The 27,444-nt window shown below is 44.4% G+C and overlaps 1 protein-coding gene across 9 annotated transcripts in view; it reads right to left on the bottom strand.

Moving 5' to 3' along the window:
• Positions 1-23,680: 23,680 nt before the first annotated feature.
• Positions 23,681-27,444, bottom strand: part of TMCC1 (transmembrane and coiled-coil domain family 1) — a 97,758-nt gene continuing 93,994 nt past the window's right edge. For all 9 annotated transcript variants that reach the window (XM_088662347.1, XM_035106538.3, XM_035106539.3 and 6 more), the window contains 2 exons: positions 25,955-26,090; positions 23,681-24,303 (listed from right to left, as the gene is read on the bottom strand). In XM_088662347.1, the coding sequence (XP_088518473.1) occupies positions 23,989-24,303; positions 25,955-26,090 (451 nt within the window). In that variant the 3' untranslated portion in view covers positions 23,681-23,988. The remainder of the gene's footprint in view (positions 24,304-25,954; positions 26,091-27,444) is intronic.

The following is a 27,444-nucleotide window of genomic DNA, read 5'->3' as shown; positions in this document are numbered from 1 at the left end:
ATGGGAAACCCAATTAGCTAGGCTGTACAGTCACCCTAAGAGCAGCCGGCTCCTTTGTGCTCTCGTCTCCCTCATTAATCATGTTCGCAAACGGCACAAGCCCAGGAGAGCCAGAGGTTCCCGGCTGCTTTTCAGCTGTACGTGGCGAAATGGTTTTTTTGGGGGGGGGGGAATAAGGGCCAGGAGGGCTAAGAGAAAACATCTCCTGTGCCCCCTTTGAGATGCCCTCCCAGCCATGAGAAGGACATGTACAGGAAGGAGACTGTGTCTAAAAACCAAACTTCAAGAGGAGAGTGGGGTTGTTTTTTCCTGGGGAAAATTGCAGCGAATGGTAGCAGCACCGCTTTTGAAGTGCTTATGGCTGTGGCAATGTTTCTAATAGTCGAGAACTTAAAAGCGGGGAAAGGCTCATTTTTCAGAAGCCAGAGTCAGCAGCTGAAAAGTACATTTCGGTGCTGATGATCGGAGAAACCTGCTGAAGAATTCAAGGGCATGTTCACATTGGAGCTGGATCTCAACTGGAATTCGTGTTTCCCCCCCATTCAGATTTGACCTCATCGTTATTATTTTTAATGACTATTTACTAAATTTCTATACTGCCCTGATGATGAAGGTTTGGAGTTGCATTTCAAAATTTTATTGGATTATCCCCAGATGAGAAAAATCTGAATTTACAGGGGAGAACCATCATGATAGGAGTTGTTTGAAGGGGACAAAACAATGCAGGCACTACTACTTAAATGGGAATGCAAACCCCTTCAGTTTAGTGGGTACTAAACTCAGGTGTGGACAAGCCCAGAGTGTGCTTGTTGTTCCTACCCTTACAAACACCCCTCACACAACCTATTTTTTGGGGAGGGAGAAGCTACATTCAAGGGCAGAATATGGGGTTCAGTTTTCTGGGTCAGTTTGCATTCCAACCCCACCCACCCCTCTTTTCAATGGCTAGGAAAAATGGAAATAAATACTAGTGTGGTAAAAAATAATAATAACAGAAATCAATGGATTTATTGTGAAATTTTATGTCTTGGACGCCCCTCTTACTTTTGCGTACATTTTGCAATTTCTCACAAGTCGATCCACATCAAGCGGTCCTAAAGTAGCATTGCAATGGGCAGACTCTGTTTGACCTGCATTGTGAGTGTTCACCACAGCTTCTTATCTCTTTCTCAGCCCACCCCCCTCACAACAGACCACCAAATTTGCTTGGGGCAGGGGAAGGCAGGGCCAGCAATTGTGAGGAGGTGTGTGCAAAAGGGCAACCTTTTGCCTGTGCATGGAATGCATTCCCAAAAAGGCCTGGACTGCGTACCTTTATGGCAGGTATGGGGACACTGGAATCCCTCACCGGAAGCTCTCAGGCAAGACACAAAGGTGACAGCCGCCCTCTGCTTTCTGTACCTCGAAGGATCTGGCATTCAGGGGAATACTGCCCTTGCATGTTTCCATTTAACCATCATGGCTTGTAGGTAGAAATATACATCTCCTCCTGTGTAATTTATTTACAGGATCTAAGCCCCCAAACTGTTCCTTCGCTACTAGACCACAATCCCTGTTTGATACGGATGCATATGGTCTATATGCTAGGAAAGGTCATCAGCCCCAAGTCTGTTTCTTTCTTGAACAAGACAAAAAAACCCCAAAAAACAACCAACCCTAGACTCTTCAGAGAGCCTGCCCTTTGATCATATTTCTGCTAATTATGCCCTATTTTATAAAGCAGGCAAGAAAAGCTACGAGCTGATCCTGCTCAAGTTATGATTAAGTTACTTTGTGCGAGAATGTCGATGCTCACGTCCTCATGCAACCCACTGAATGCCATGCAGTGCAATACAGGAAGACAATGCCCATACTCAAAAGGCAAATTTTCAATGTGCATTTGATTTAAACCCATGGCTCCTAATCCAGCAAGCGATGAATGAGTGACAGCTTGCTTCGGCCCAGAGATCTTAGCTGGGCTGAGGTACCGGGAAGGGTTTAGAGCAGGGGTCTGCAACCTGCAGCTCCGGAGCCGCAATTGGCTCTTTTACACCTTTGCTGCGGCTCCGGAAAAGGCTTGCGGGCTCGGAGCGCGTGTTTGCTGCTCCTGCCTGCGGCCTGCCTGCGACCTCCTGCCGGCCTGGTCAGGAGATTGAGGTAGATGTATTAATCAATGGGTTGATTCAATATGAGGAATTTCTATAAGTTCACTTGATGGGAGCAACACACATGAAACCATACAGGTGTCCTAATAAGGGAGTCAGAGTTTTGCCCATTCCCAGTAATCAAGGCAGCCCAAACTCATAAGGCAGTGGTTGCTGGTGCCCATTCCCAGTAATCAAGGCAGCCCAAACTCAAAGTTATTTTTATAATGACGAGGATGACATTGGGCCCTCATTATTAATTATTATTTACATCAGGCACTGATTATGATTTATGGTACACTGGGGCCCTGATTAATTTTCTATGGCATTTTGGGGCATTGATTATTGGGCATAGCAAATTTTGCTATGGGACCCTCTTATTTCTAATTACGTCCCTGTTTTGCGGCTCCCAGTTTATTTTTTTTCTTCGGAAACGGGTCCAAGTGGCTCTTTTTGTCTTTAAGGTTGCAGACCCCTGGTTTAGAGTCAACTTTCAATAGTGAAAGTGCACAGAACATCCTCCCCCAACTGTTCTTTCAATGATGCCACTACATCTAGCCCTGGAAACGATAAATCAGTGGCTAAGCACAGTGGATCATTTTATTTGCATGGATAGCAGGCAAAAAAATTCACTCTGCAGATGTGTGTATTGAGCCTTGGCTGTTGAATTCAGACTCCACACAGGTGTTTGCAACTTGATTTATTTACAAGGTTGTATACAGCTCCTTGGCAGGCTCCGAAGTTAGCCTTGCACATGTTTTTGTCTAGCAAGAGCCTGGAGGCTGGGCTCTGCTTAAGAAGGCAGAGCACAATTCAATCACTTTGCTGGAAAAACATGGCACAGATATTACAAAGGGCTAAAAAAGGTGGTGAGGAGTTCAGGAACACAAGCTCTGTAGGTTATTATTTCCACATAACACAGCTACAATTTATATTTTACTGTCTTGTTAGCAAGCCCGTGGACTAGAGGAGAACAGAGCTTTCAGAATGGTCTGTTCACCTCCTTAGCTCAGGACCTTCCGGTTTCTTGTGGAACCCTCTTCCCACGAACACACTCAGAGTTTAGAAACAATTTAGTCACCTGCCTCTTGCTCATTACGCAGTTTATATTCCTTTTACCCTTGGGGAAGAACGTCGAGCTTCCAAAACGTGGAACGGCTTAGGCAGAGATATGGATTCTACCATATGCAAACAATGCATTTCACGGATAGGCTTATCAGGAAGGCATAAGAGTGTAAAATGGCCTCTCCACCAAAGCCTGCAGGCCAGGCTTTGTGGAATATAAGAGAGAATGTGGGGCGGGAAAGCTCGCTGCCTTCAAGAGCTCTTTGGGATCAGAGATGGGAGAGCCCAAAGGGGCTGCATTCAGCTCTTGGCAGGCTTATAGCTGAGGAGAGTCAGAACTCCATGCTGAGCTGGAAAGAGAAACACAAATGACGAAATATTTGGGAAGGGCACCAGATTTGGAGTCAAAAACTCCACATTATCTGTTAGCACCATAATAAACATACAAAGATGCACCGGCTGCAAGTGGAGCTTCTGCAAAACAAGGATGCGGGGAGCAATATATGAGGTACCTGTGGACTTTTTAGCTGTTCTAGGAAGCTGTCAGACCCTTGATCCACACAGCTCAGCATTGTGGTTGGCCCACAACTCCCATCATCCCTGATGATTGGGCATACAGGCAGGGGTCCAACAGTATCCAGACAGCACCATATCCTTGTGACTATGTGGCCTAATGGATAAGGAATTAGGATCAGAAGATTGGGGGTTCGAGACCCTTCGTGGTCATTACGTTTTGTATAAGATGGATAGCTCGTGGTGCTGGTAATGCCAAGGTTGCAGGTTCGATCCCTGTATAGGACAGCTGCATATTCCTGCATTGCAAGGGGCTGGGTTAGAGGATCCTCAAAGTCCCTTCTGACTCTACAATTCTAGGATTCTATGCTAGCATTCTAGGACTGGCAGCAGCTCTCCAGAGTTTCAAACAAGCATTGGCACTTGCAATAACACTGGGGATTTTTGGCATGCAAAGCACATGCTCTACCCCTGAGCTACAGTCATGTGGAAAACATACAGAGAAGTTTATAGGCAACAGCCACAATACGCTTTGCTCTGTGCTGTGCAGTGAGAAAAGACAGGGCATTTTGGGAAGAACTAATGGCACAGGTTCAAAGTACCTGAAAGAAATAAATGTATGTACTGCCACTTCCTTTTTATTGCGTATACTTCCTAAGAGGACACCCACAAACTTGCTGCACACGCAAAGTTTTAGTTGTTGCAGTCAACAAATGCTCCCACACCCATTAGAAAATGTGGTCATTAGTTGCAGCAGATGGGTAGTTTGGGGGAAGAGGAAGGGCAAGAGAAATATCTGACAAAAAAAGAAGCATGTGGTTTCAGGGATGGGTGGGTGGGGAAAGTGCTGCGCACCATCACCATAGCTGCCAAGTCTCCTGTTTTCCCCGGGAAACCCCCGTTTTTCCAGCTGTCCCCAGCCGAAAAAACGGATTTTTTTTGTTTTTCCCCAGTTTATTCTGGCGCGGCGGCCATTTTGGAACTGGGCAGAGCATGCTCAGAAGCGACTTTTGATGCTGCTCTGCCCAGTTCCAAAATGGCTGCAGCACGACTTCTGGTGCAGCAGCCATTTTGGAACTGGGCACAGCAGCATCAAAAGTCACTTCTGAGCACGCTCCGCCCAGTTCCAAAATGCCCACCACGCTACTTCCGGTATGCTACTTCTGGTCCGGTCCCTTATTTTTCAGAGAGGAACTTGGCAGGTATGACCATCACACCTACACATGTCGCCCCTTAGGGTATCAACTCCTCTCTTTAGACAGAGTCAGGCGGCCACCTCAGGCAGCTGATTGTGGGTGATGTCAAAGGGCAGCAGGTGGTTAGGCTTTTTTCATTTTCCATTGTTGCATTTTAACTGCCCTGAAAAGACACTTGGGGATTTTCCCCCTCAGATGCCAAAATAACTTGCTCTGCTTCGGATAGGATGCACTGTGACTCGGTTGTGGTGGCTGGGTATCACTTGCTGTTCTGCCTCAGGCAGCAAAATGCCTTGGGCTGGCCCTGTCTCAGAATTAAGGCAACCCGTTTTATAACTTTCTAATGTATATCGTGTAAGATGTACCTTTATTATGTGCCACGCTCAGGTTTTCTTTGCCCATTAGTGTATCCAGCATATTTTTGGGAACACCCATTGTGTGGCCTAGTTTCACAATAACTGCCACTTCTGAGGGTGTGTGGGGAATAATGTACTTCCTGCCCCTTCTCTCTTCCACTCCCAGACCGGACACCAGCTTGCTACAGTACTGGAAAACCTCCTTGAGTTCTGGTGGCTGGGTGGAAATGGCCTAGGGGTGGTGGTTGGTTTTTTTTTGCTCCCACATGCTGTGGGGCACATCCCTGCCCAGCCAATCAACAGGAAGCAGAGTTTCCAGACATGTTTGGAGAAGTGAGAAGATGGCAAGACCTGTGGAAACAAGATGTTTGGATAACTAATGGGTCAAGGCTAGAATTGTAATCTTTAGTCTCACAGCTCCTGCATCCAGAGGAAGAGCATGTTATAAACAAGGAGGAATGGCTCTGCCGGGGAATTTGGATTCGCTCGGGTGTGCCCGGATAGAAACAGAGGAAAAAGTCTGCAAGCTCATGCTCATTACTTCCTCTGGCATTGTGGCCGATAAAGCAGAAAGGTTTATTTACTTACCCATTTACTCAACAGATCCTTATCCTGCCCTTGGATACCAGCATTCCCAAGGCAGCTGAGGGTCACAATTACAGTAATAAAATACAGTGCAATAATATAAAATAAACAAGTACAACGCCTGGTAGTTCACACGGGTAAGGGTATGGTGATTTGATTAAGAATATAAGAAGAGGCCTGCAGGATGAGGCCAATGGCCCATCTAGTTCAGCATCCTGTTTTTACAGAGGCCAACCAGATGCTTGTGGGAAGCTTGCGACTGAATCTGTGTATTGTGGGACTTCACCATGATTCAGCCGCTCAGCCGTACACAAACAAGCACCAGAGAGCACAAACAGTACACACAAATAAGGAAGAGAAGATGGCAGGGCATACGAGACAGGCATGCCTTTAAAATGTTCGTGCCAAGCAATAGGAGTGTTAACAGAAATATGATGAAAAGACAGACTCGCAGAAGAGACGGCCTTCTGTTTTGTTCAAAAGGGGGGGAAAGAGAGAGAGAAGCAGACTTCGGGATGGTGACATTTCACTATATATAAATCATATGTCTTTATTTGAAAGAGGAAGCATGATCTAGTGGCAAGAGAAGAGTTTGAGGAGCTAAGGCTGTGTAGTTGAATTAGGAACGAGGAAATGCCTGTTGTTAGCCGTTGTGAGTCATGAGAGCTAAATGGAACCATTCAAGAGGCAGGATATCTCTGGACATCAGATTCTGAGGTCAGAACATGGCTTAGGGAGAGATCCATTTGTTTCCAGTCCATGTCTCTGTTGCATGTGCTCATTCATAAATCTGCTCTCTATGATTCTTTTCTTTTTTCTTTTTGACATTTTGGTGCATTTTTAAAGCGAGAACTGTATAACAAAATTCAGAGGGCTGTGAAATGCAAAGGGTACTTATGCTAAATCTGTGTCTTAGTCCAGGAATCAGGTCAGTTCACTAAAAATGTGGAGAAAACAAAATTCTCCCACATGGCCTTCATGTCCTGCCTGAGAGCATCTAATATTAGGGATACACAAGTGTTCCTGTGCTTGACTGAAAGGGGCTCCCTCTTTCATGTACATTCCAAGTGCATATGTGTGCAAAATAAAGATCTTTTGCACACTCCCCCTTTGCTACCACGGTCTCCCTCTGCTCCTGACCTAGTAGTGCTATACATTTGTATGCACTGTGTTAGCAGAGGTTAGGATCCAGCATTTGTTCAATCCTCCAAAAGCTACAGCTAGAAATCTCAGATGGGGCAATCAAAATATAAATCAGCTACGTTTGCCAACCAAACCTTTCCTACTTCTCCCATCTGCAACGTTTGGGGTTTGATAGTAACTGAACGTTTTGGATTGACTTGGAAAGAAACAAATAAATGCCTGAATAGCTCAGCCAGTAGAGATTGAGAATCTTATTCTCGGAGTCATGGGTTTGAGCCCCACGTTGGATGAAATATTCTCGCATTGCAGGGGGCTGGACTAGATGACTCTCACGGTCCCTTTCAACTCTACAATTCTATGAAACAGGCTAAAGCTTCGGAGTAGTGACAATGACGCATATGTGACAAAGGAGTCACAGTCTCTGTGAGGCAGACAAATGTCACAACTGAAAGGCATATTTCTAGCATTTGGGCCTTCAGTGCAGAGTAATTCATCTCCAACCCCCCCCCCCCCCCCCTCCTCTACTACCACCAGGTCTAGACTATTTTTGCTTTTTCAAAATGCAAGCTGTGGTCGTTAAACTGTTACACAGATTCTTAAACCTTATTTCTGTGAAGCAAAATGGCCTGAACTCAAGAAGATATTTCCTGTTTGTGTGCACAACATATTTCCTCACTCAGAGAGAATGGGGGATCATGACATGTCCTTCAGAACCACCACCGCACAGCCTCTGGCACAGATAAGGTGACAATAACGCTGTACCTCACAACTATTCACACAAATGAAAAACCAGAACAAACCCAGGAATGCAACACCTCGGGTCCCCTCTCTTACCAGAAGCATGTACAGTGGTACCTCGGGTTACAAACACCTCGGGTTACAAACACTTCAGGTTACAAACTCCGCTAACCTGGAAGTAGTACCTCGGGTTAAGAACTTTACCTCAGAATGAGAACAGAAATCACGCGCCAGGTGTGTGGCAGCAGCAGAAGGCCCCGTTAGCTAAAGTGGTACCTCAGGTTAAGAACAGTTTCAGGTTAAGAATGGACCTCCAGAATGAATTAAGTTCGTAACCCGAGGTACCACTGTATTCCAGACCAGTCAAGAGTGAAAGCTGACTTCTAAACCAAAGTGGAATAACATAACCCTCCATCTGTCATCCTTATATTATGAATTCTTCCCTGAGGAAGAGAGCATTTGCAGTACGTGGTATACTCAGGTCCCTTCCGTGTCCCCAATTCCCAAGGAGCAACAAGCTGAAGTTCTGTAGCAGTGACCCAGAGCACTGGCCCTTAGATTAGCATCGTTTCCTTTGAGGTCTTGTGGCTGAGGCCCTTTAGCACAAAACCAAGCCGTCTTCCTGCTGCCCCTCTGCTATCTCACCAGCCCCAGAAAGACCCTTATCACCCTCGCCATTGTTATCAGCCATTCACACCACCCAGGCAGGGGAGGAAGGGGGTGCTGCCTGGCCCCTGACTTCCTCAGCGCCCTCACCCAGTTGTTTCCTCCAAGATAAAGAGTTTGCAAGTGCCGGGAGAATGTAATGGAAATTTGCTTCGTGAAGCAAGCAGGCTGGGTTTCTTCTAAGATTCGCGGTTAACCTCGCAGTCCATGGGGAAGTGTCTGGGCTAAGCTGGCCCGCCAAAATTATTCAAGATAGCGCAGAGCTTTCCATCTCTCGGTTTAAAGGAGGAGAAGCACAGAGCAGAGCCTGGCGGTAGGAAGCTCAGCTTTTGGAGCCAAAGGCTAGATTATTACCTCTTCCCAGAGGATAAAGAAAAGCTGTGTTTCATTAGCATATGCTAATCATCACAGCCAATGATTGATGCCTCTGTTTCTCTTTTATTATGCATTAGCTTTAATGCTATCAACTGTTGCTTTGAAATAGGGATATGCTGATTTATTGTTGGTTTGGGATATATCACAGCGTATTTGGTATTTAGGATTAGGGCTATGAAAATCCAGGTAAAGAAATCAAAATAATTTCATACGTATGTGAATTTAATTCTTGACGATGTTACAATGTCAAGCCCAAATTCTCATGCTGCAGAAACGCACGGGTGTGGGCCTGCCCAGCAGATGGAAATTAATGCAAAGCCACACTAAAAGTCTCACCAAAATCAAAAAAGTAAGCAGGCCTTTAGCAGCTCCTGATTTCATAAGGGACTTGGCCGAGCTCAGTTCTCTTTTCCCTGGATTCTTTTCTCCAGAATCGGAGGGAGCTGCAGTTCCACCTGCACAAGCGGCCCCAGTGGGATAATACAAAGAAAACAGGTTGTGTGATAATGAAAAGACACGACGTAAGACATTTGGTAGCAATAAGCAGGCCACCTGCATTTAACTGCGTTGGGATTCACATACCCAGACAGAACTTGGAAAACACAAAATAAAAACACACCCACCAAATTAGCAGCCGGCCAGTTTATGAGTACCAAGTGTGGGTGGTCTAATGTCTAGGGAAAAGGTCAGACGAATGCTTGCTCACACTGCATTGCTCATGAGGGTCCCCATGCATTTTTATTTTATTTTTTACATATACTCTATATTATTCATTAATACATAAATGCTTCAAGATGTGAACACCACAGTTCTAACTTCAACATTATTTTCCGCAACTGTGCTGTAGGTTGCAGTTAGATTGCAGTGCAGTCCCAAATCCCAAAACAGAGTTCACTTAGTTGGTCTGTTAGGAAGATATAACGTCTAAAGACCTGCATTTCTTCAGTATGACTTTTGCTTTCCTTCTGAAAAGTTTTCATACCACTCGGTGGCAAGGTGTGGTAACGAATGACCAGCTCCTGTTTCCTCTCACAGGAGTCGTTTACCTGAACCATTGGTGTAACGCATGAGAAGGGAGCTCCATTAATGCAGATATTTTAGCTGCTAAAAGCACAGAGGAGACATAGCTGCACGTGCGGTTTGCAGGTCTTGGGTTCAATCCTCAGCATCTATAGTGAAAAGCAGCTCATGGAGTAAAGCTGAGAAAGACCCTCTCGCTTACATCCTAGGAGTACGACCACCACTCAGAGCAGAAAATACTGTGCTAGGGAGCCAGGCCAACCCTGCCAATAGGTAGGCGAGTCACATTTGTTTTCCTACTACCAGGGTGTGGGAGAGGCCCTTGTGGGATTTTCTGCCTTTGGCGCTTAAGTAATTTAGCTGGCTTCAGGTTTGACTGGGACATTTTGACCCCAGCCTTTGAGAAGTGGTGGCTGGTGGGTGATGCCATTTGCAGCAAAATGTACTGAATTCAGAATCTAGATCTTAGATACAGGTTGGGTTGTACCATCAGTCAATAGAAGTAAAGGAAATTGATATGACTGCAATCTGTGTGGGGAGGCGGCAGCCAGGTACACTTGCCCCAGGTGCATCTTACAAGTACAACGTTCCTAGAATGGGCATGCTAAGAGATGCTTTGTACCAGCCAGGAGAAAACTTCCTGTTTCCTCCTGAGCTGGGACAAACTTCCTCTGCATGTGACTAGAGTGTGCGTGTGTGGCCTAATCTGGGGAAGAGGAGCACACCATCTTCATTTGCTCATCTCTTCTCCATTTTGTTTTTCTCTTTGTGTGAGGTCCATATAGTTAAAGCTATGGTTTTCCCTGTAGTGATGTATGGAAGTGAGAGCTGGACCACAAATAAGGCTGATCGTCGAAGAATTGATGCTTTTGAATTATGGTGCTGGAGGAGACTCTTGAGAGTCCCATGGACTACAAGAAGATCAAACCTATCCATTCTTAAGGAAATCAGCCCTGAGTGCTCACTGGAGGGACAGATCGTGAAGCTGAGGCTCCAATACTTTGGCCACCTCATGAGAAGAGAAGACTCCCTGGAAAAGACCCTGATGCTGGGAAAGATTGAGGGCACAAGGAGAAGGGGAAGACAGAGGATGAGATGGTTGGACAGTGTTCTCGAAGCTACGAACATGAGTCTGACCAAACTGTGGGAGGCAGTGGAAGACAGGAGTGCCTGGCGTGCTCTGGTCCATGGGGTCACGAAGAGTCGGACATGACTAAACAACAACAACAACATTATGCCAGGGTGAGCCCAGGAATGCTGAATTCATGTACGTTAACATATATATTGTATCCATCCCAGACATTCCCTATGTGCTTCTGTTTTTAATCCTGAGCTATTCAATCTTTTATGGACAAAATGAACTCTGCTGTCACTAAAGGTTGCACAGTAGGCGGGTAGTCAGGTAGGATTGCTTAGTGATAACTAACTTTTGAGCTTCTGATGTATAAACAGCTATGTAAAATATACTGTGCTGGAGTTGTTGCAATAAACTGGTTTATCTGAACTCTCTTGCCTTCTTATGTAACTGAACTGGCTGTTTGTTTTTTGAGCTTAAAACTTTATTCTAACAAGACTCCCACCCTGGGCCTCAGACAAACTCTGCAGGGCCCTGACTACAACTCTAACTAGACCACCCTCCTTCTCTGTTTGTACTTCCTACACGATTCCCTTCTAAACAACCCCATGTTAAAAATATGTTACTCTGTACAGGATGTTAAGAACTCTGGCCTCTGTTTTCAAGCAACATAGATTACATGTACCGAGACCGCTGGCTTTCCCAGGGGCCAGGGCAGGAAGCACCTCACTCTGCACAAACACCTTCGGCCCAGGAAAGAAGAGATGAAAAGCTGGTCCTTTGGACAAGAATAACTATGACTCAGTGGGAAGGAAGTGGCGGAAACTGACTTGACTGAATACACACACACTCACTCACACACACACACAGTGGAAGGAGGATCTGCCCATTGTTTTCAGATGGGTTCTAAACTATGAAAAGGGTTATTAAAAACATGTAAATGATTGCTTGTGGGTTTGGTTTTAACTGCTGACTAAGGTGGGTGGTGGAGTTCTTGCCTTGGAGTTCTTGCCTAAGAGAAGTCCGTGTATGCCTTTTGAACTAGCAACATAATTTGCATTGCTGTTTAGTATGCTTTTAAAAAAGAAGACCTGTATCCCACTTTTTTGATCCTCAAAGCTGCTTTCAACAGATTTCAATAACGCAATGAAGCAACAATCCCCACCCCGCACAACAGGTCCTCTGGATGGCAGTGGGAGATGTTCAAATGCACTTCCTTCCAGTTCTGGAGTCCAAGAGACGTTGGAGCAAAAGAGAGCCACTGCTCCGAGTCCAGAAGAGGAACAAGAAGCTCCTCACAGGTCCTCCTCTGGCAAATGGTTGAGACAGGGGAGTTTCCCTTGCTTGTATCTTGGTGAGAGGCAGGGAGTGCAAACGCTCAGCAACCCTGAGACCTCCAGCCCAGGTGTTGGGAAACTTTGGCTCTCCAGATGTTGCTAAATCACAACCCCCATCACCTTTGGTCATTGGCCTTGCTGCTGGAGCTGAAGGTTCCCAACCAAGGGAAGAGGCCAAAGGATGCTCTCCTTCTGCTTTGCATTCTCAGGGCAACCATAGCATTAAGTATACTTCTTTTGGGTCATTGCTCATTTAGCTTGTTTATTTTGTTTACATTTTATTCCACCTTTGTTCCAAGGAATTCAAGATGGCATATGCAGATCTCCCCCTGCCCCAGTTAACCTTGCATCCCTGTGAAGTAGTTTGGGCTGACAGTGAATGATTGTCAGGGGGCAGCAAATGAAAATCTGAGGAATTTCCATGTGGGTTTCTCTCTCTCTCTCTCTCTCTCTCTCTCTCTCTCTCTCTCTCTCTCTCTCTCTCTCTCTCTCTCTCTCTGCAAATTCCTTCAACATTTTGGAGAACTGAATTTTGGATGGAAAGAATGAGAACTTGAGCAAAACTGAAACCTGCTGATTCACTCCTCACTACTGATCTGTTTCTTGGGGAGATACTCTGCAAAAGGTTTTCCTGCCTCATCAGCAGCTGTGGGGAGTGGCATGCTGCAGAGGTGACATGTAGTTTCAGGAGAAAGGGAAAATGTGTCAAAGTTATGAACTCCTTATGGAATAAAAAAAAATTCCTTTCAGTAGCACCTTAGAGACCAACTTAGTTTGTCATTGGTATGAGCTTTTGTGTGCATGCACACTTCTGTGAATGCACACAACAGCTCATACCAATGACAAACTTTCTCTAAGGTGCTACTGGAAGGATTTTTTTTTGTTTCGACTACGGCAGACCAACACGGCCTACCTGTAACTAGAACTCCTTATGGAATCATAGACAGGTAGAGTTGGAAGGGATCCACAAGGATCATCTAGGCCACCCCCCTGAAATGTGGGTCTCAGACCAAACCCCTAAGATTAAGAGTCTCAGGACCTCTGCCAAGTAAGCCTCTCTTATCACACTGAAAAGACATTTGCTGCTAAATCTGAGATCCTGGGACAATGAGTTTTCATGACCACTAGGTGTCAGCCAAAGCCCACGTTTGAACAGCAACAGAAAAGGAAGATCAGGCTGCACAGAGCACTAAAATGGGATTTTCTTGATACTCAGACTGGGATTGATTGCAAAGTTAAAGCTTGATAAAGGTTTGCAAATACAATACAATAACTAAAACACAGGCCAAAATGAGATCATAGTTAAAAGCAATAAAAATCACTTTGCAAAGTCCTAAAAGCTACTGGGGGGCCTCTTGGGGCAGCTGGTTTTCATCAGTTCTGATGGACAAAGAGAGAAGATGCCAATGAACACTCATCTTCCTTAGGCTGCAGGAGGAAACAGGAAGTGACCCAAGTTTAGAGCAAAAAGACAGTGTTGATCCTTGCAGCATGGACTCAGCATCAGCTGGACGAGAAGTGGGGTCAGAAGGACACCGGATTCTACAGATATGAACACACCCCATCCTCACTTTGAATCTTGGGGTTAGGCTCACAATGAATTCCAACCCTTCTGAAATTTACCAGAATGGGGTCAGTGCAGATAGCACTTGGCAGCCATTTGCCTTAAGACCAAGGCATGGATTACAACACCCAGGGGCACTGGGAACTTTCCTGCCACCAACAGATGTTGTGGCACATGCTCATAGCAGTACCCACAGCTTCAGGCTTCAGCCCGTGGCTACCACAAATGCTCCACCTTCCCCTGGAACACAAGTTTATCAAGAACTATAACGGGGGTCCCCAAACTAAGGCCCGGGGGCCGGATGCAGCCCAATCGCCTTCTAAATCCGGCCCGCGGACGGTCCAGGAATCAGCATGTTTTTACAGGAGTAGAATGTGTCATTTCATTTAAAATGCATCTCTGGGTTATTTGTGGGGCATAGGAATTCGTTCATATTTTTTTCCCAAAATATAGTCCGGCCCCCCACAAGGTCTGAGGGACAGTGGACCGGCCCCCTGCTGTAAAAGTTTGCTGACCCCTGAACTATAACATCACAATGCAGCGGACGTCTTGGAGATTCTGCCTTGATCTCATACCCTCCGATGCTTTGAAGCCAAAATCCAGGATGCCACTTTCCCAGGTGCCATCTTCCTGTTTTTTTAATCATGAGAGCACAATGGCCATTTTAGTTGCCCTGAAATTGCGTCATCATCCCCCCCCCGCCAAAAAAGCACTGGGGGGGGTGCGTCTCACTGCAAAATTGTGCGAGATCACCGCAACCAAAATGGCCACCATTCTCTCACGATAAAAAACGGTTTTCCCCTAGGACACTTGCGGGATATGTGATCTCAGAGCAGGCCCAAGATCTTTTGCTGCCTGAGGTGGAAGAGAAGAAGGCATCTCTCCATGATCCACATACGGAAGCACTGGCGTTTGAAACTTAATACAATGCTGGTGATGGGATAGCATCTAACCTGAGGTAGAAGGCTAGACCAGGAGGCAGTACATACTGTGAAATACACACAGCTCTGCTCTCCAGGAGAGAGCATAGCCTGGGGGCTTTTAAAGGAGCTGCCTCTGAAGCTGGCTTGGTGAAAGATGCAACTGCCAGAATGCTAATGGGGGCCAGGTGGTCTGAACATGTGACTCTACTCCCCACCAGTTGCATTGGCTGCTAGTGTAAATGTTATACTACCAGATTACCATAAGGCCCACCTACATTGCATGGCCCTGCCTATACTCTTAAGATCTGCACCTGAGATCCGGCTTGTGTGCCTGTCAATGATTTGGTGACTACGCAAGGCAAGGCCTTCTTGGTGGTGATCTCACACCTGAGGACTCTCTTTCAGTTTACATGCCTTAAACCAGAGCTTTCCAAACTGTGTGTCATGACACATGAGTGTGTCGGCTGCAGTGTGCAGGTGTGTCGTGCGAACGCTCCTCCTGGGGCTGGAAAGGGTTAGTCTAACCTATGGTTTGCTAGTAAAACTGAATTACTGTGTCACGAAGTGATGCATGTCCAAAAAGTGTGTCACCAACTTGAAAAGTTTGGAAAGCTCTGCCTTCAACTTCAGTTACTCTCATGCATCTGCTTCTCTGTCTCTTTTCACTCAGTGCATCACACTCTGAGGTTTATATCTGAACAAAAACGAACGAAGTTATCCAACTCAGACAACGTTAAAGTGCAACCGGCTAACTCTTAAAGCTGACTTTTCCTGAATTGCCACATTGCAAATGTAAACAAATCTTTAATTATTAACAGTGGAGGGTGGTCTATTAGTAGGATCAATGGAGCATTGCCCGACCATTCTGTTTTCCCCCACCCAGCCCCCACCTGCCTGCCTTCCTTACAACCAATCCAGGGATTGCATCCTCTTCCTTTGTCTCAGTGTTGTCCTTGTAGAATTCAACAGGGAAGATGATGGGGACAAACTAGAATTAGCTGACTCTTGTCTGTAATCTATGGCTCCACCTACTGTTGGCCTCCTGCCTTAAGTCCCAATGGGCACCACCCACCATTTTTGAGGAACGGAGGAGGATCAGTTGGCAGCAGGGACATAGGCAGCACCTGAGGGATCTTAACCCTCAACAAGTATTCCCCCCCCCGGTGTATTTTGGGAAATGGTTTGTCCATTTGTCCTCTCTTATGTTCAGACGATTTTCAATATAGCATTGCCAAACTTCCTTTGTTGCTAAATCACAACCAAAGCGTTCCTGAAGTGGAGTGTGGCAGTTTTTGTCAATGCTCAAATGCTGGCTGCCATTTTGAATCAAGTTGGTGGACTGAAAAGTGACTTGGGCATGACTTCACATGATTTTCAGCAGCAGCTTTGTACTGGTGTTGAATAGCATTGAGGACCTAATGGAACCTTGAGGGACCCCATCAATCAATTACCACGGGGTTGGACTTTGGGTACCAGGGGAGAGACATAGTTCATCTACATGCATGTAGAAGGCCCAAGGTTCAACCCTCAGCTTCTCCAGGGAGGGCTGGGAGAATCCCTGTCTGAAATCCAGGAGAGTGGCTGCCAGCATGGGCGTACCCAGCGAGGGGCAGGGGGGCAGCTGCTCTCCCCAAAGCAAAACAACAACAACAACGTATTTTACAGACCATAACCGACACTTTTTCCCTCCGAAAACTGAAGGGGAAAAGTCGGTGTGGGTTATGGAAATCGGGCTGTTTTCACCCCCTCCGTGGCTGCAGCTAGAGACAGGAATGTGGGGAGGGCGAGAAGCAGCCTGAAATTGGGCTGTTTCGCCCCCTCCGCGGCTGCGAGCGACAGAAACGTGGGAGGCGGGAGGAGCAGCCTGAGCTTGGGGGGAGGGGGGCGGACGGGAGCTCCATCCTTCCTTCCCCCCTTTCTTTCTTCCTTTTTCTCTCTCCCTCCCTCCCTCCCTCCCTCCTCTCTCACCCCTCCCTCCCTCCCTCCCTTCCATCCATCTCTCTCTTCCCTCTCTCCCTCCTTCCCTCTCTTGTCCCCCCTCCCCGTTTTGATCCTGGGTACGCCCCTGGCTGCCAGTCAGTGTAGGCAATACTGAGGTGGATGGGCCCAATGGTGTGACTCAGTAAAAGGCAGCTACCTACATTCCTGTATACAGAAATCTCCCAGCATTACCTTCTGGACTTGGCTTTGTTGGTAGGAGTAGAATCTTTGCCACACTGTGCTTCTCATTCCCAACCCACAGAAGCCATTCCAGAAGGATAACTTGGTTGATGGTATCAAAAGCCGATGTGAGATCCAGGAGAGCCAATGGACCACACTCTCCTGTCTGTCTCCCAGAGGTTATCTATCATTCAGGGGGACAAAGGCCATTTTGGTCCCACACCAGTCTCAAACCTCTGTGTAAATTTTGTGCTACTAAGTTCATTTCTGAACTGCTGAAATAAGATCACAGCAAAGCAGATCACAATCCGCCACTAGGTGGTGCGCCAGACCAACAGTTAAGAGTACAGAAGAGTAAGATGAATAAAAATAAGAGTGCCTACTCAGAAGGCTTGTCTGGGAAGATGCTCTTTAGGAGCTATAACTTCCCAGTGTTTTAAGATGCATATAATGCTTTTATATGTATATGTGCGCGCACATACACACACATCATGGGCCAAGCCTAAAGAAGGGCAACACAATTCCTCAAACACCTTTACAGTTTTGTCACAATTTTAAAATTTCAAAATGTAGATTTTCATTTCATATAGATTAAGACCTGTTTTTCAGAATATAATGGGCATTATGTTTTATTTTAAAAAATAAAAATGGATTTTACACCCATCCCACAGGGCTCAAATATCCAGCCAGGCACATTTTGTACGTCTTCCAGGTTGTTGTTTTTTATTATAAAAAAAATAACTTAAGTGGTGTATACATTTTTTGAAATAAATGAAATTAGACAACCTGTGAAACTGGGTCCTATATGGCTGACCAGGGGTGGTGTGTCCCATTTCGCAGCTTGAAGCAAAGTAAGAAGTGCCACCCTGCCCCGCCACTGTTCCCACCATCACCTGGTTATCCAAGAGGATACAAGAAAAGTGCAAGAAAATACTTTGAAAATTATGTTTAAGTGGCAGTAGACCCCCCCCCCCCACTGAAGCTTCCCCACATTAATCATAAGCTTTTCCCAAGTTGCTGGAGAGGGTGCAATGTTCTGGGATACCTGATCCATTTGTGGTAGGGCTGTCTCCTGATGCAATCATTTTGCCAAAACATGCTTTCTTTGCAATTCCTATTATAATCATTCATAATTTGATTTTGAATCCTAAAATAGCACTTCTTGTCACTTGAGAGCAGCTCTAACTCCGAAGTTCCATCTCACATTCTCACATGTCTCTTTTTTCTCAGCTACAGCCAGGAGGGAGATAAATGTAAACAGTCCATTTACCTTGCCAGAGGAAAGACGACAAATATGGCAGGTCCTGAAATATGCCAAATCTAGGATGGAAAATGCTGTCAGATCAGCCAGTGTTTCACAGATCTTGTGTGATAAACGTAGAAGGTAGCAGCCACTGTATTGGCAAGTCTTCCCTTGATAAAACCCCCCTGTGACATGTACATCCTTTCCTTCTTCCAAGGATCTCCAAGTAGATTTCAGCCTTAAAATTACCCTGAGACATAGTGTAGGCTGACATTGGTTTGCCCGAGTTAACCCACAGTCCTCTTGAAGCTCCTCTGTGAGCAAGGAGACGGTTGCCGAACCCCCGAGATGCAGCCGATCACCACCATCTTAGGATTCCCACAACCATCTTAAGGCATCAAGTCTGAGCTGAATGAATGCAGCTTTGAGTTCCTTCCCTCCAAGTCGCGATCATGTGATCGCTTCATTGCCTACCCAGCCCTCCAATGTCTATTGCAAAGAGCCAAGTGTTGGAAAAGGCTGTGTGAAGATGACCACACTGGGAAACTTTGTACCACTTACCCTTTACCAGTCCAGGGGTTTCCAAACTGTGCTCTGGAGCATTTGCGTGGCCACAGGAATTTTGGGTATGCGCATAGCACAGCAGATGGCCGTCGACAGGGCTTCATGTGAGTGGAGCATGCATCTTAAAAAACAAAAACCACCACTTGGAATATAATGTGAAGAAGTTTATTGGCAGACAAATGGGTGTGGTTAGGGTTCCTGGAAGGTGGAAAGTTGTAACCCGCTGCTGGGGCAGCACAGAACACATTGCTTTGTATACAGTAGGTCTCAGCTCGAATTCAGGGCATCTCCATTGACCGGTTTTTAGGCCTGGGGAAAAGACAACAGCTTAAGACTTTGGAGAGCCTCTATCAGTCAGAGCAGACAGTTCTGAACTAGATGGACCAATTTTGACTTGCTATACAGCAGCCTCATATGCGGTCAAAGGACTTGATAATGTAAGCACATGACCAAAGGAAAAGGCCACACATAAACCTTGACAAAAATCAACTACAGTGGTACCTCTACTTACGAATAACTCTACTTACGAATTTTTCTACTTACGAACGGAGCTCCGTCCGCCATCTTGGATGAAGTTTAGATAGGATTTTTTCTACTTACGAATTTTTAGATAGGGTTGCTTTGACTTACGAATTTTTTCTCCCAATGCATTCCTATGGGATTTGACTTCCAATTTTTTTCAACTTACAAATGTGCGTTCGGAACGCATTAAATTCGTAAGTAGAGGTACCACTGTATTCGCCATGCTACTTCGGCTCCCTCCCCCATTTCCGGGTTGGATATTCCTTTCCCTCACAGGACCAAAACAGCAGCCGATAGCTCAAATATCGCCACACCGTTATCCACACTGCTGGTTCCCCGCCCAACCTCTCCCTAGACAACCTTTAGAAACACGGAAGTCACACAGCACTTAATATCTGAGGTCTTTATTTAATTTTATATACAGTGTAAGCCACAGACAAGCCTGTGACGATCAGACAAGACAAATGTCAATCCCCCTCAACAATTAGCAGCTTAAAACACCTATAAACTACAGTGTTACGTTCACTAGTGTCATTTCTGTAACTCTTCCTCCTGTGCAAGTGAGTTTTTAGTTTTATACTTCTTAAAAAACCACACTTACAGCTATGTCAGTTGCCTACTGATGCACGATACCACCTGGCATACACAATACAGACACACAGACCTCTTTTAGCCACATTCAGAATTCTCTTAGAAACTGGCAAGCAATTCAACGAGGGGAAAACACCCGCCTCCCTCCCTCCGTGAGGAGCTGGCTTCTTGGTTTCTACTGCTTGCAGCTTTCATTTCTTAAAGTCCTACCCCCACCCCATGTAGAAGAAAGATCATGACCCAGCTGGCCAATGCACGAACCTACAGAACTCCTCAACGGCATCCGCTTTTTAGGTGTCCACAAAGTTGGAATAAACTAATTAAGTAATCACTGTGAACACAATGTTATCACTTGAGGATACGCTCAGAACATATGAGGCATCATATGCAATGGTGGGAAGTACGAAAGAAAATCAAAACATGGTTAACTTTTCACTTTAGTAAAAAAAAGGGGGGGGAAAGGGCAAATAGGGTTCTTTCCAACCATGTTGTAATCAGAGCAGAGCCACTGAAATTTACAGGCATGGCTAATTTATGCCCATGAATTTCAGTGGATCTACTCTTGAGTAGGACCAAAAATGTTTCATGAAGCATGGTAAGCATGTTAAAAATATCACTTATCTTTCCTTCAAGGCAGTCTGCTACATTTAGTCCTTTTTGTGATCAGCTGATATGTGATTAATATATTAAGCACTTCACCCTCTCCAAATAAGAAAGTATATGGAAAAATAATTCCATAACTCAAGGTCCACAGCAGTAAAAAGAGCAGTAGTAAGAGTAATGTTACACACACACACACACACACACACACACACACACACACACACACACAGGCAGACAATGCCTTTAAACAAGTCATCCAGGAATGCTTCACCTTCAAGAAAAAGAACACAGCACTTGCAAATGGGATGGGAGTTTTAAAGCTAGTTCACATTTCTGAAATAATTAACACCTGTTAAACAATTTGATGCAGCCACAGCCCTTCAGACCAACAGTAGGGAGAAAATGTATGATCTGATAACCAAAATATAAAAAAAATGGCAAAATGACAAGACAGGAGTCAGGTTAGGAGAGTTGACAGATAGGATTCAACAACACAAAGCACTTTTGGCAATCTTTCAGAAATATGATGGTATTGAGAATCACTTATAACTGTAAGCCAAAAGACCATCACAGAACAGTCCTGGAGATGAGGGGTTCTATCAATCATTTTCCTTCTGGCAAACAGGACAGTTTGTTTTTGGTACACTCAGAATTCAGAAACTATAAATGCATTTTTACAGGGGATGGAATTAAGCGCCACCCCCCTCCTTTTAGACTTTAATGAGTAATGAGTAACAAAGTGCCCATTCATCATCCACTTTGTAATGGTTTGTATCCTGGGCTAAACAAATTTACAGTGAATTCAAAGTACCATCAAAAATCTGAAGGAGATGCCAGGATACGAGTTCCTGGAAGAGGCTCATTTCAAGCACTTCAGAATGCAGACCAAAGCCTGTCCTTGTTTGCTTCCTTTAGTATGTTTTTTTAATGAAATACCATGAAAACTGAGGAAGGGTGGAGAGTCGGATGCTATATCAGGTAGAGCGGGCATAAACTTAAGAGAAGTTATTGTCATGGCAGATCAAGATAAATGGGAATGGGAATACTAACAAATTCATTCTGTATCTGCAAGCCTAGGGAAACAGGAATGTTTATTTATTTATTTTTTTGGCTTGAGTCTGTTGAAACTGGCAATTCCTTATAAGGACAAGCAGATATTTGCTCAGTGACAATGAGGCGTAATGTTATTAGATTGAGGAACCTGAGTATATAACGAGCCATGAATCTGAAAAGTGATATGCTGAATCTCTTGAACCATGACTAGGGCAGAGGGAAGATTGCTGGAAGATAGCAATCAGAAATCAAATCCCATTCAGGAAAGCAAGGGAAATTGTTACGCAGTTCTAGAGGATAAAGTCCTAATAACAAGAGTTCCTGGACTTCCTATTCCGCATTATTTTAGGTCACTTGGGCATTGTTTAATTTCTTAAGATGCAATACTGACCAAGGGTACGTTACAATAAATTATTGAATTCCCAACAATGTAAAACAGACTTTTAAAAACCAACGAACGTGTTTCACAATGAAGATAGTGAGTCAGAATTAAGAATGAATCTGAATTCCAGAGATATAAACCCTATTGGCCAGTGTAAAGAAGAAAAAGGTTCCTGAAAGAAACACGTCACAGTCTTGTTCCAGTCCCAGGACCAGTTCATATGTTTCCAAAAAGGAAAGCAGAGGAACAAGCTGTCATTTCTTATGACACTTCTCCCCTAACTGCATGTCTTGTCCAGGACAACATTCTCTCTCTCTCTCTCTCTCTCTCTCTCTCTCTCTCTCTCTCTCTCTCTCTGGCATCATCTTGACAGTCAATATAAATGTGGGTGGAGAATGAACCAGCACAAGCCACTGGCAGTTACACTCCTCCCCCAATTTCTTGGTAATGTACAACCATCAGTCAGTAAAGCTGTACAAAGTATTATTACTTATAGAGGGAAGGAGACTCTCTCCATCACATACTATATGAGAACAAGATGTACAGAAGGGGTCTAAACACAAAAAAACACCAACAGTGAACACCGTCAGCTTGCTAACAGGATAACTTTGGTTTCCATTATCAGGGGTTTATTTGAACAGTAAATTAAACCTGGGAATATCTAAGGGATTGGGCCTTTTGATCTGATGTTTCCTTAAGCGTTTACCCTTCCCTTAAAGATACAGGGCAACTTTCAGAACAGACCTGAAGTTGACTGGATGTAGGCTATTCGGCCACAAGCCCAGCTTTGGTATGCAGGAATCTAACCTGAAAATATAAAGCCCATTCAGTGAGATTACGACTTCCAAGTACCAATTTTATTTTCAGAGCGGAACTTCAGCTCACTCACTTGGCCGTTTCAAAAGTTAGTTTTCATCTCTCCTTAAGTCAGACAAGGATTTCTTTACTCTCTGGGAAATATTCAGTTCTCTATATGTAACAGACCTGCCCACCCCCCAACCTTTAAAAGAAAAAGACACTATGTGAGGACTAAGAGGAGGAGAGAGAGCTTTCTTTGTGGTGCTGTATCAGCAGGTTAGGGAGAATACAAATCACACCTGAATAGGTCTGCACTCAAGGTGCACCCGAAGCTGTTTTCTGCCTTCTCCAAAACTGTTTCAGGGTAAGACAGCTCACACTTATTCACACATTTCTTCATTTCAGAACATCACTTCTTTATTTTAAAGGAAAACAGAGAGAGAGAGAGAGAGAGAGAGAGAGAGAGAGAGAGAGAGAGAGAGAGAGAGAGAGAGAGAGAGAGAGATGATGATGATGATGATGATGATGACCCGGCCCACCACTAAGTTCAAAAACAACCCCCAATAAGAATAATAAAAAATCCTATTAGAAACAATAAGGAAGCACTGAGAGTTTGAGTATTACACTCTTCAAGTATGCCATTCGGATTTTTAAATCTGTGACTATACATATATTAAAAAACCGTAAAAGTGCGACCAAGGGCATTTGCTTAAAGTATTTAAAGGGCTACTTCAAAATACTGTAGTACAACTGTGCAGTAACTGTGTCTGGCATAACTCGTCCACTTCATATAGCTAGCCAAAAAGTTTAATAGGCCTTGCAGAAAGAGGGTGGTTAGCAGAAGAGGCCAACCCAGCAACGGATCCAGGGACTTCCATGCATTGCACTGGTCTTCCATTAGAGAAAGCCACCCTGAAGCTATACATTCGGACGTGGAATGTGGTCAGGTTTCACAGTAGCATTATGGGATCGTCACGGTGTCACTGTGCACTAGATTAATCTTTATTACACTTTATGTAACTGTCTCCTCCTCTCCCCCAACAGGTTTAGTACAGTAGTTCACCATAATTTAAATTGCCCATTGGTGTGCTCCAAATTGGTGTTTTATTTTTGTACACTTAAGGAAACTTAAAGATTTGCATCCAAAGAGAACCATGCTACATAAAAAGTATCCAGGATTTTTTTTTTTGCCAAAAAGAGCTCTTGAATAAAATCTAAAAAATACTATTGCCAATGTGTCTCATAGAGAGAAAATGTTATTTTAACTGTAAACAAATTCACACTCTGACACTTTAAAACTTCAGCAGAGGAAGGAGTGGCTGATTAAGCTTTGCCATGCTCACTTGCCAGAGCAAACCGGAGTGGGTAGGGCAACAGCCAGCTCTTCTCGACATCATCTAGGGGAAGAAAAGAACCGTTCCAAGTAGCCAGTGATGGCGTCCCAGTGCTTCCACAAAAAGGCAATGAAGACCACTATAAATAAAGTGCTGAACGTCCTGCTGCGAGTTTTCATGAGGGGGACAACACAGTTGGCCACGGTGGAGACAAAGACCAACAGAACGGCCATGACAGCCAAGAGGATGTTAATTAGTTTGCCCAGGAGGTTTCTGGCAGTGGCATTTTCAAGACCTTCCAATTGGACAACTTGCTGCTGTTGCTGCTGCAGTTCCATCTTTGAGATTCTGGTTTGACATGCCTCCAATGCCTCCTGTTGAGAGTAAGAGAATGGATCAGTAACTGCACAACACCTTATCTCATGTATATACATGTTGATTTCATCCAAAAATGGGGAAGGGAGAGAGGCTGGCCTTGTTCTGTATTGCCTCCTACTAAAATGGGTCAAAGACCGCAGTGGGTTCCTGGACACATTTGGTTGGAATCAAGCCACTCTGCTGACAGTGGGATCAGGTGCCAAGGACACGGATGAAGAAGTGGTTTTGCATATCCTCAGTCTAAATAAAGTTTGGGAGCTCAATACCTCAGGCATTCCTGCAGCCTTACTCACACCGCACAGGATATGAGTAACACTTGTTGGATTCATGTCCTGTAGCAAAAATTCCCTTCATGCTGCAGAGTGCATACAGGCACTTCGCAATGCAAACAAGCAGATCCAACCCACAATGCAAGTTCCTCATTGCATTTACAACAGTACTTTCACAAGCCTTAGTGGCATGATAGATTCAGCCTCAGCAACAGTAGATGACAGCGAATCCTAAGTGTTTTCCATTTCATGCTTTCATATCACAGGCCACTGTTACAAACAGTGCAACTTTGGGATTGAAAGAAGAGACATAGCTCTTCAGGAAAGGTAGAATAATGCTAGTTCCCAGCTCAAATTCAGCTACCTACACCCCCCCCCAAACATCCCAGCATGAATACTTGTGTCTCATACCCCTCACCAACAATGGTGGCAGTTTTAAGTCCTCCAGACACTGATTTTTAATTTATGCTGAAGTAGCAACAGTACTGAAAATTGAAAACTGTTTATTATGATTATTATTACAATTTTTATTGCTATTATAATTACCATTGAACCAGAAGGGGTTGAATGCACCTCTCTAATTTAAAATCAACACCCTAAACCTACACACCTGGACAGTTTATGTGGCAGAATTTTGGAATCCCCAGCTGGAATAATAACAACAACCCTGTAAGGGATTACTTTGGCTTTATAACTTGGGTGAATGTGAAACAAGTAAGACAGTATTTCACTGTGGTCAGGCAAGGTTCTTGGTGTTTATTCTGCAGCTGCAACCCTCCAAGTTCAACTTTTCGGACTTCTGAATTTCAAATACTTGATATACTCAGACCAAAAACTTCCCCCTCAAAACACATCCTTATTTGGGAAAGAAAAACTGAATAGGTTGCTTCCTGAAAGGCCTAAGAGGATATACAAAGCCAGCTACTGTTTTTAATTCAACATTTGTACAGATAGGATTCAAATTAGTGACAGACATATCCTGCCATCAGCTAACTGGGAAAAATACTATAAAAAACCTCTTATGCTTCACAGTGCAGCATTTTGGCCCAAACACACATGGAGAAGCTTTATTATAGCTTCCCTCAAATATGGAGGCAAACTCTCATTTGAACTTTTGAGAAGGAGAAAGTCTTATTATATGATGGCTGGGAAACTCATTTTTACCAGAAATTTGTTAAGAGTACTGTAGATGGTTAACTGGCTCCTGTTAACAAAGACTCCTGCAGTAAAAACAATGAGATAAATGTAATTCAGAATACAGGGCACAAAATCTGATTCCACTATTAATGGAAATTAAAGCGGAAACTGAACCAGCTCAATAGTTAAGAAAAAATATAATCAGTTGACCATTTCCAATTTGCTTGTCACTTTCACCAACCTGGATGTCTCTGGCTCGTTCATAAGACTGATAAGCTATTTTTTCCTCCATGCTGGCCAATTCCTGCTTTAAATTAAGGATCTCGTTCTGGTGGAGCTCAGTCAGGTCATTCAGCTGCTCTTCTAGCCGTTCACATCTAGAACAGAGAAATATGGCCGTCAAACTATATTTTTAAAGTATCTACCTTGCCTTTGTTTGCAAACTAGGACTCAAAGAGATGAGCAACCATTTTGAAAACCAGAGTTGGTGACAGTGCTGGGATTTAGGGTGGTGCGGGCGGTTCCCCCAAACAGGGCACTGAGCTGAGGGGGTACAAAATTTTGACCTCGCTCAGGGCGCCATATTACCAAAGACTGGTGGATTCAATGTGATGGCAGGAAACTCAATACATATTCCCACACCCCTGTAGGTCTTAAAGTGCTCCAAGACAGTAAAACTGAGATTTTCAGTGGTAAGCAACTAAATCTACCTCATTTGAAAGTCCTGTAGATTCTGCATGTTTTATGGACTTTTAAAATGCAGCTTTAAACTTATAAAGAAAAGCAGGGTTTAAATTTCAAAACAAAATTAAATATAGGAAAGTGTATCCTGGAATTCAAGGGTTTCGATTTTCTTTGTGTAGTTTCACATCAGGCTTTAAATTTACTGCTGTTCACATGCCGCACGTGAGCGTAATGACACGTGGGGAAAACATAACTACAGTAGGTAACCTTGCACAACTATAATATACGTTCAAAAGGAACCCTGGGTTGCCTCATCAACTGTATTCTTGCTCTGACAGGGCTATTTAACATTCTTAAACTCTAATCAGATTCTAGAGAAGTCTGCCCTTTATGATTGTTCTGAGGCTGCTGCAGCTGGTACAAAACATTATGGACGGCCTCTGGGCCAGGAATCACTTCACACCAACGTTACAGCATGTATCGGTGGGCTTTCTATAGCCTTCTAAGCATAAATTTAAAGGCACCCAGTATAATGAACTCAAATAAGGGCATCTCAAATTGTAGGAAGTGTCATAGAGGTGTCCAAACATGTTTGCATGACAAGGGCCTTTTCTTGTTTCTGGGGCTGGTTTCTTCTTCATGACAGCACACTGTTACTGTTATGTAGCCCCTTTAAGAGACAGCCTCACTTGCTGCCTCCCCTCTATGCAAATATATGCTGCCTAAGTATGTATACTAAAATGAAGGGGGGGAAAAATACACGTCCAGAGTTAGCAACTGGTGTGATATTCTTAATTATAAAGGGGGTTGAGGGAGGGTATAGTACTTAAAAGGTAGCATTAGTTGACAAGTGGATCCCAAAAAGTTGAGTAGGTTTATATGTAGTTTTCACTGGAGAACATATGCAAACCACTGGCTTACAAGGGAACACTCTGCCACATTGCCTTGGCAGTGGAGAAAGGTTGATTCTGCTCAACATCCTTGGAACATTCAGAGGGTCCAGGGGCAAAATTTGGATTGGGTGAAGCATACCAAAGAAAACACTCT

Source organism: Zootoca vivipara, chromosome 2 (genome assembly GCF_965207765.1).
Source record: "Zootoca vivipara chromosome 2, rZooViv2.hap1.1, whole genome shotgun sequence".
In the NCBI taxonomy this organism is placed as follows: Eukaryota; Metazoa; Chordata; class Lepidosauria; order Squamata; family Lacertidae; genus Zootoca; species Zootoca vivipara.
Note: the sequence above shows the minus strand (reverse complement) of the source record. Positions and strands in the feature narration are given on the sequence as shown.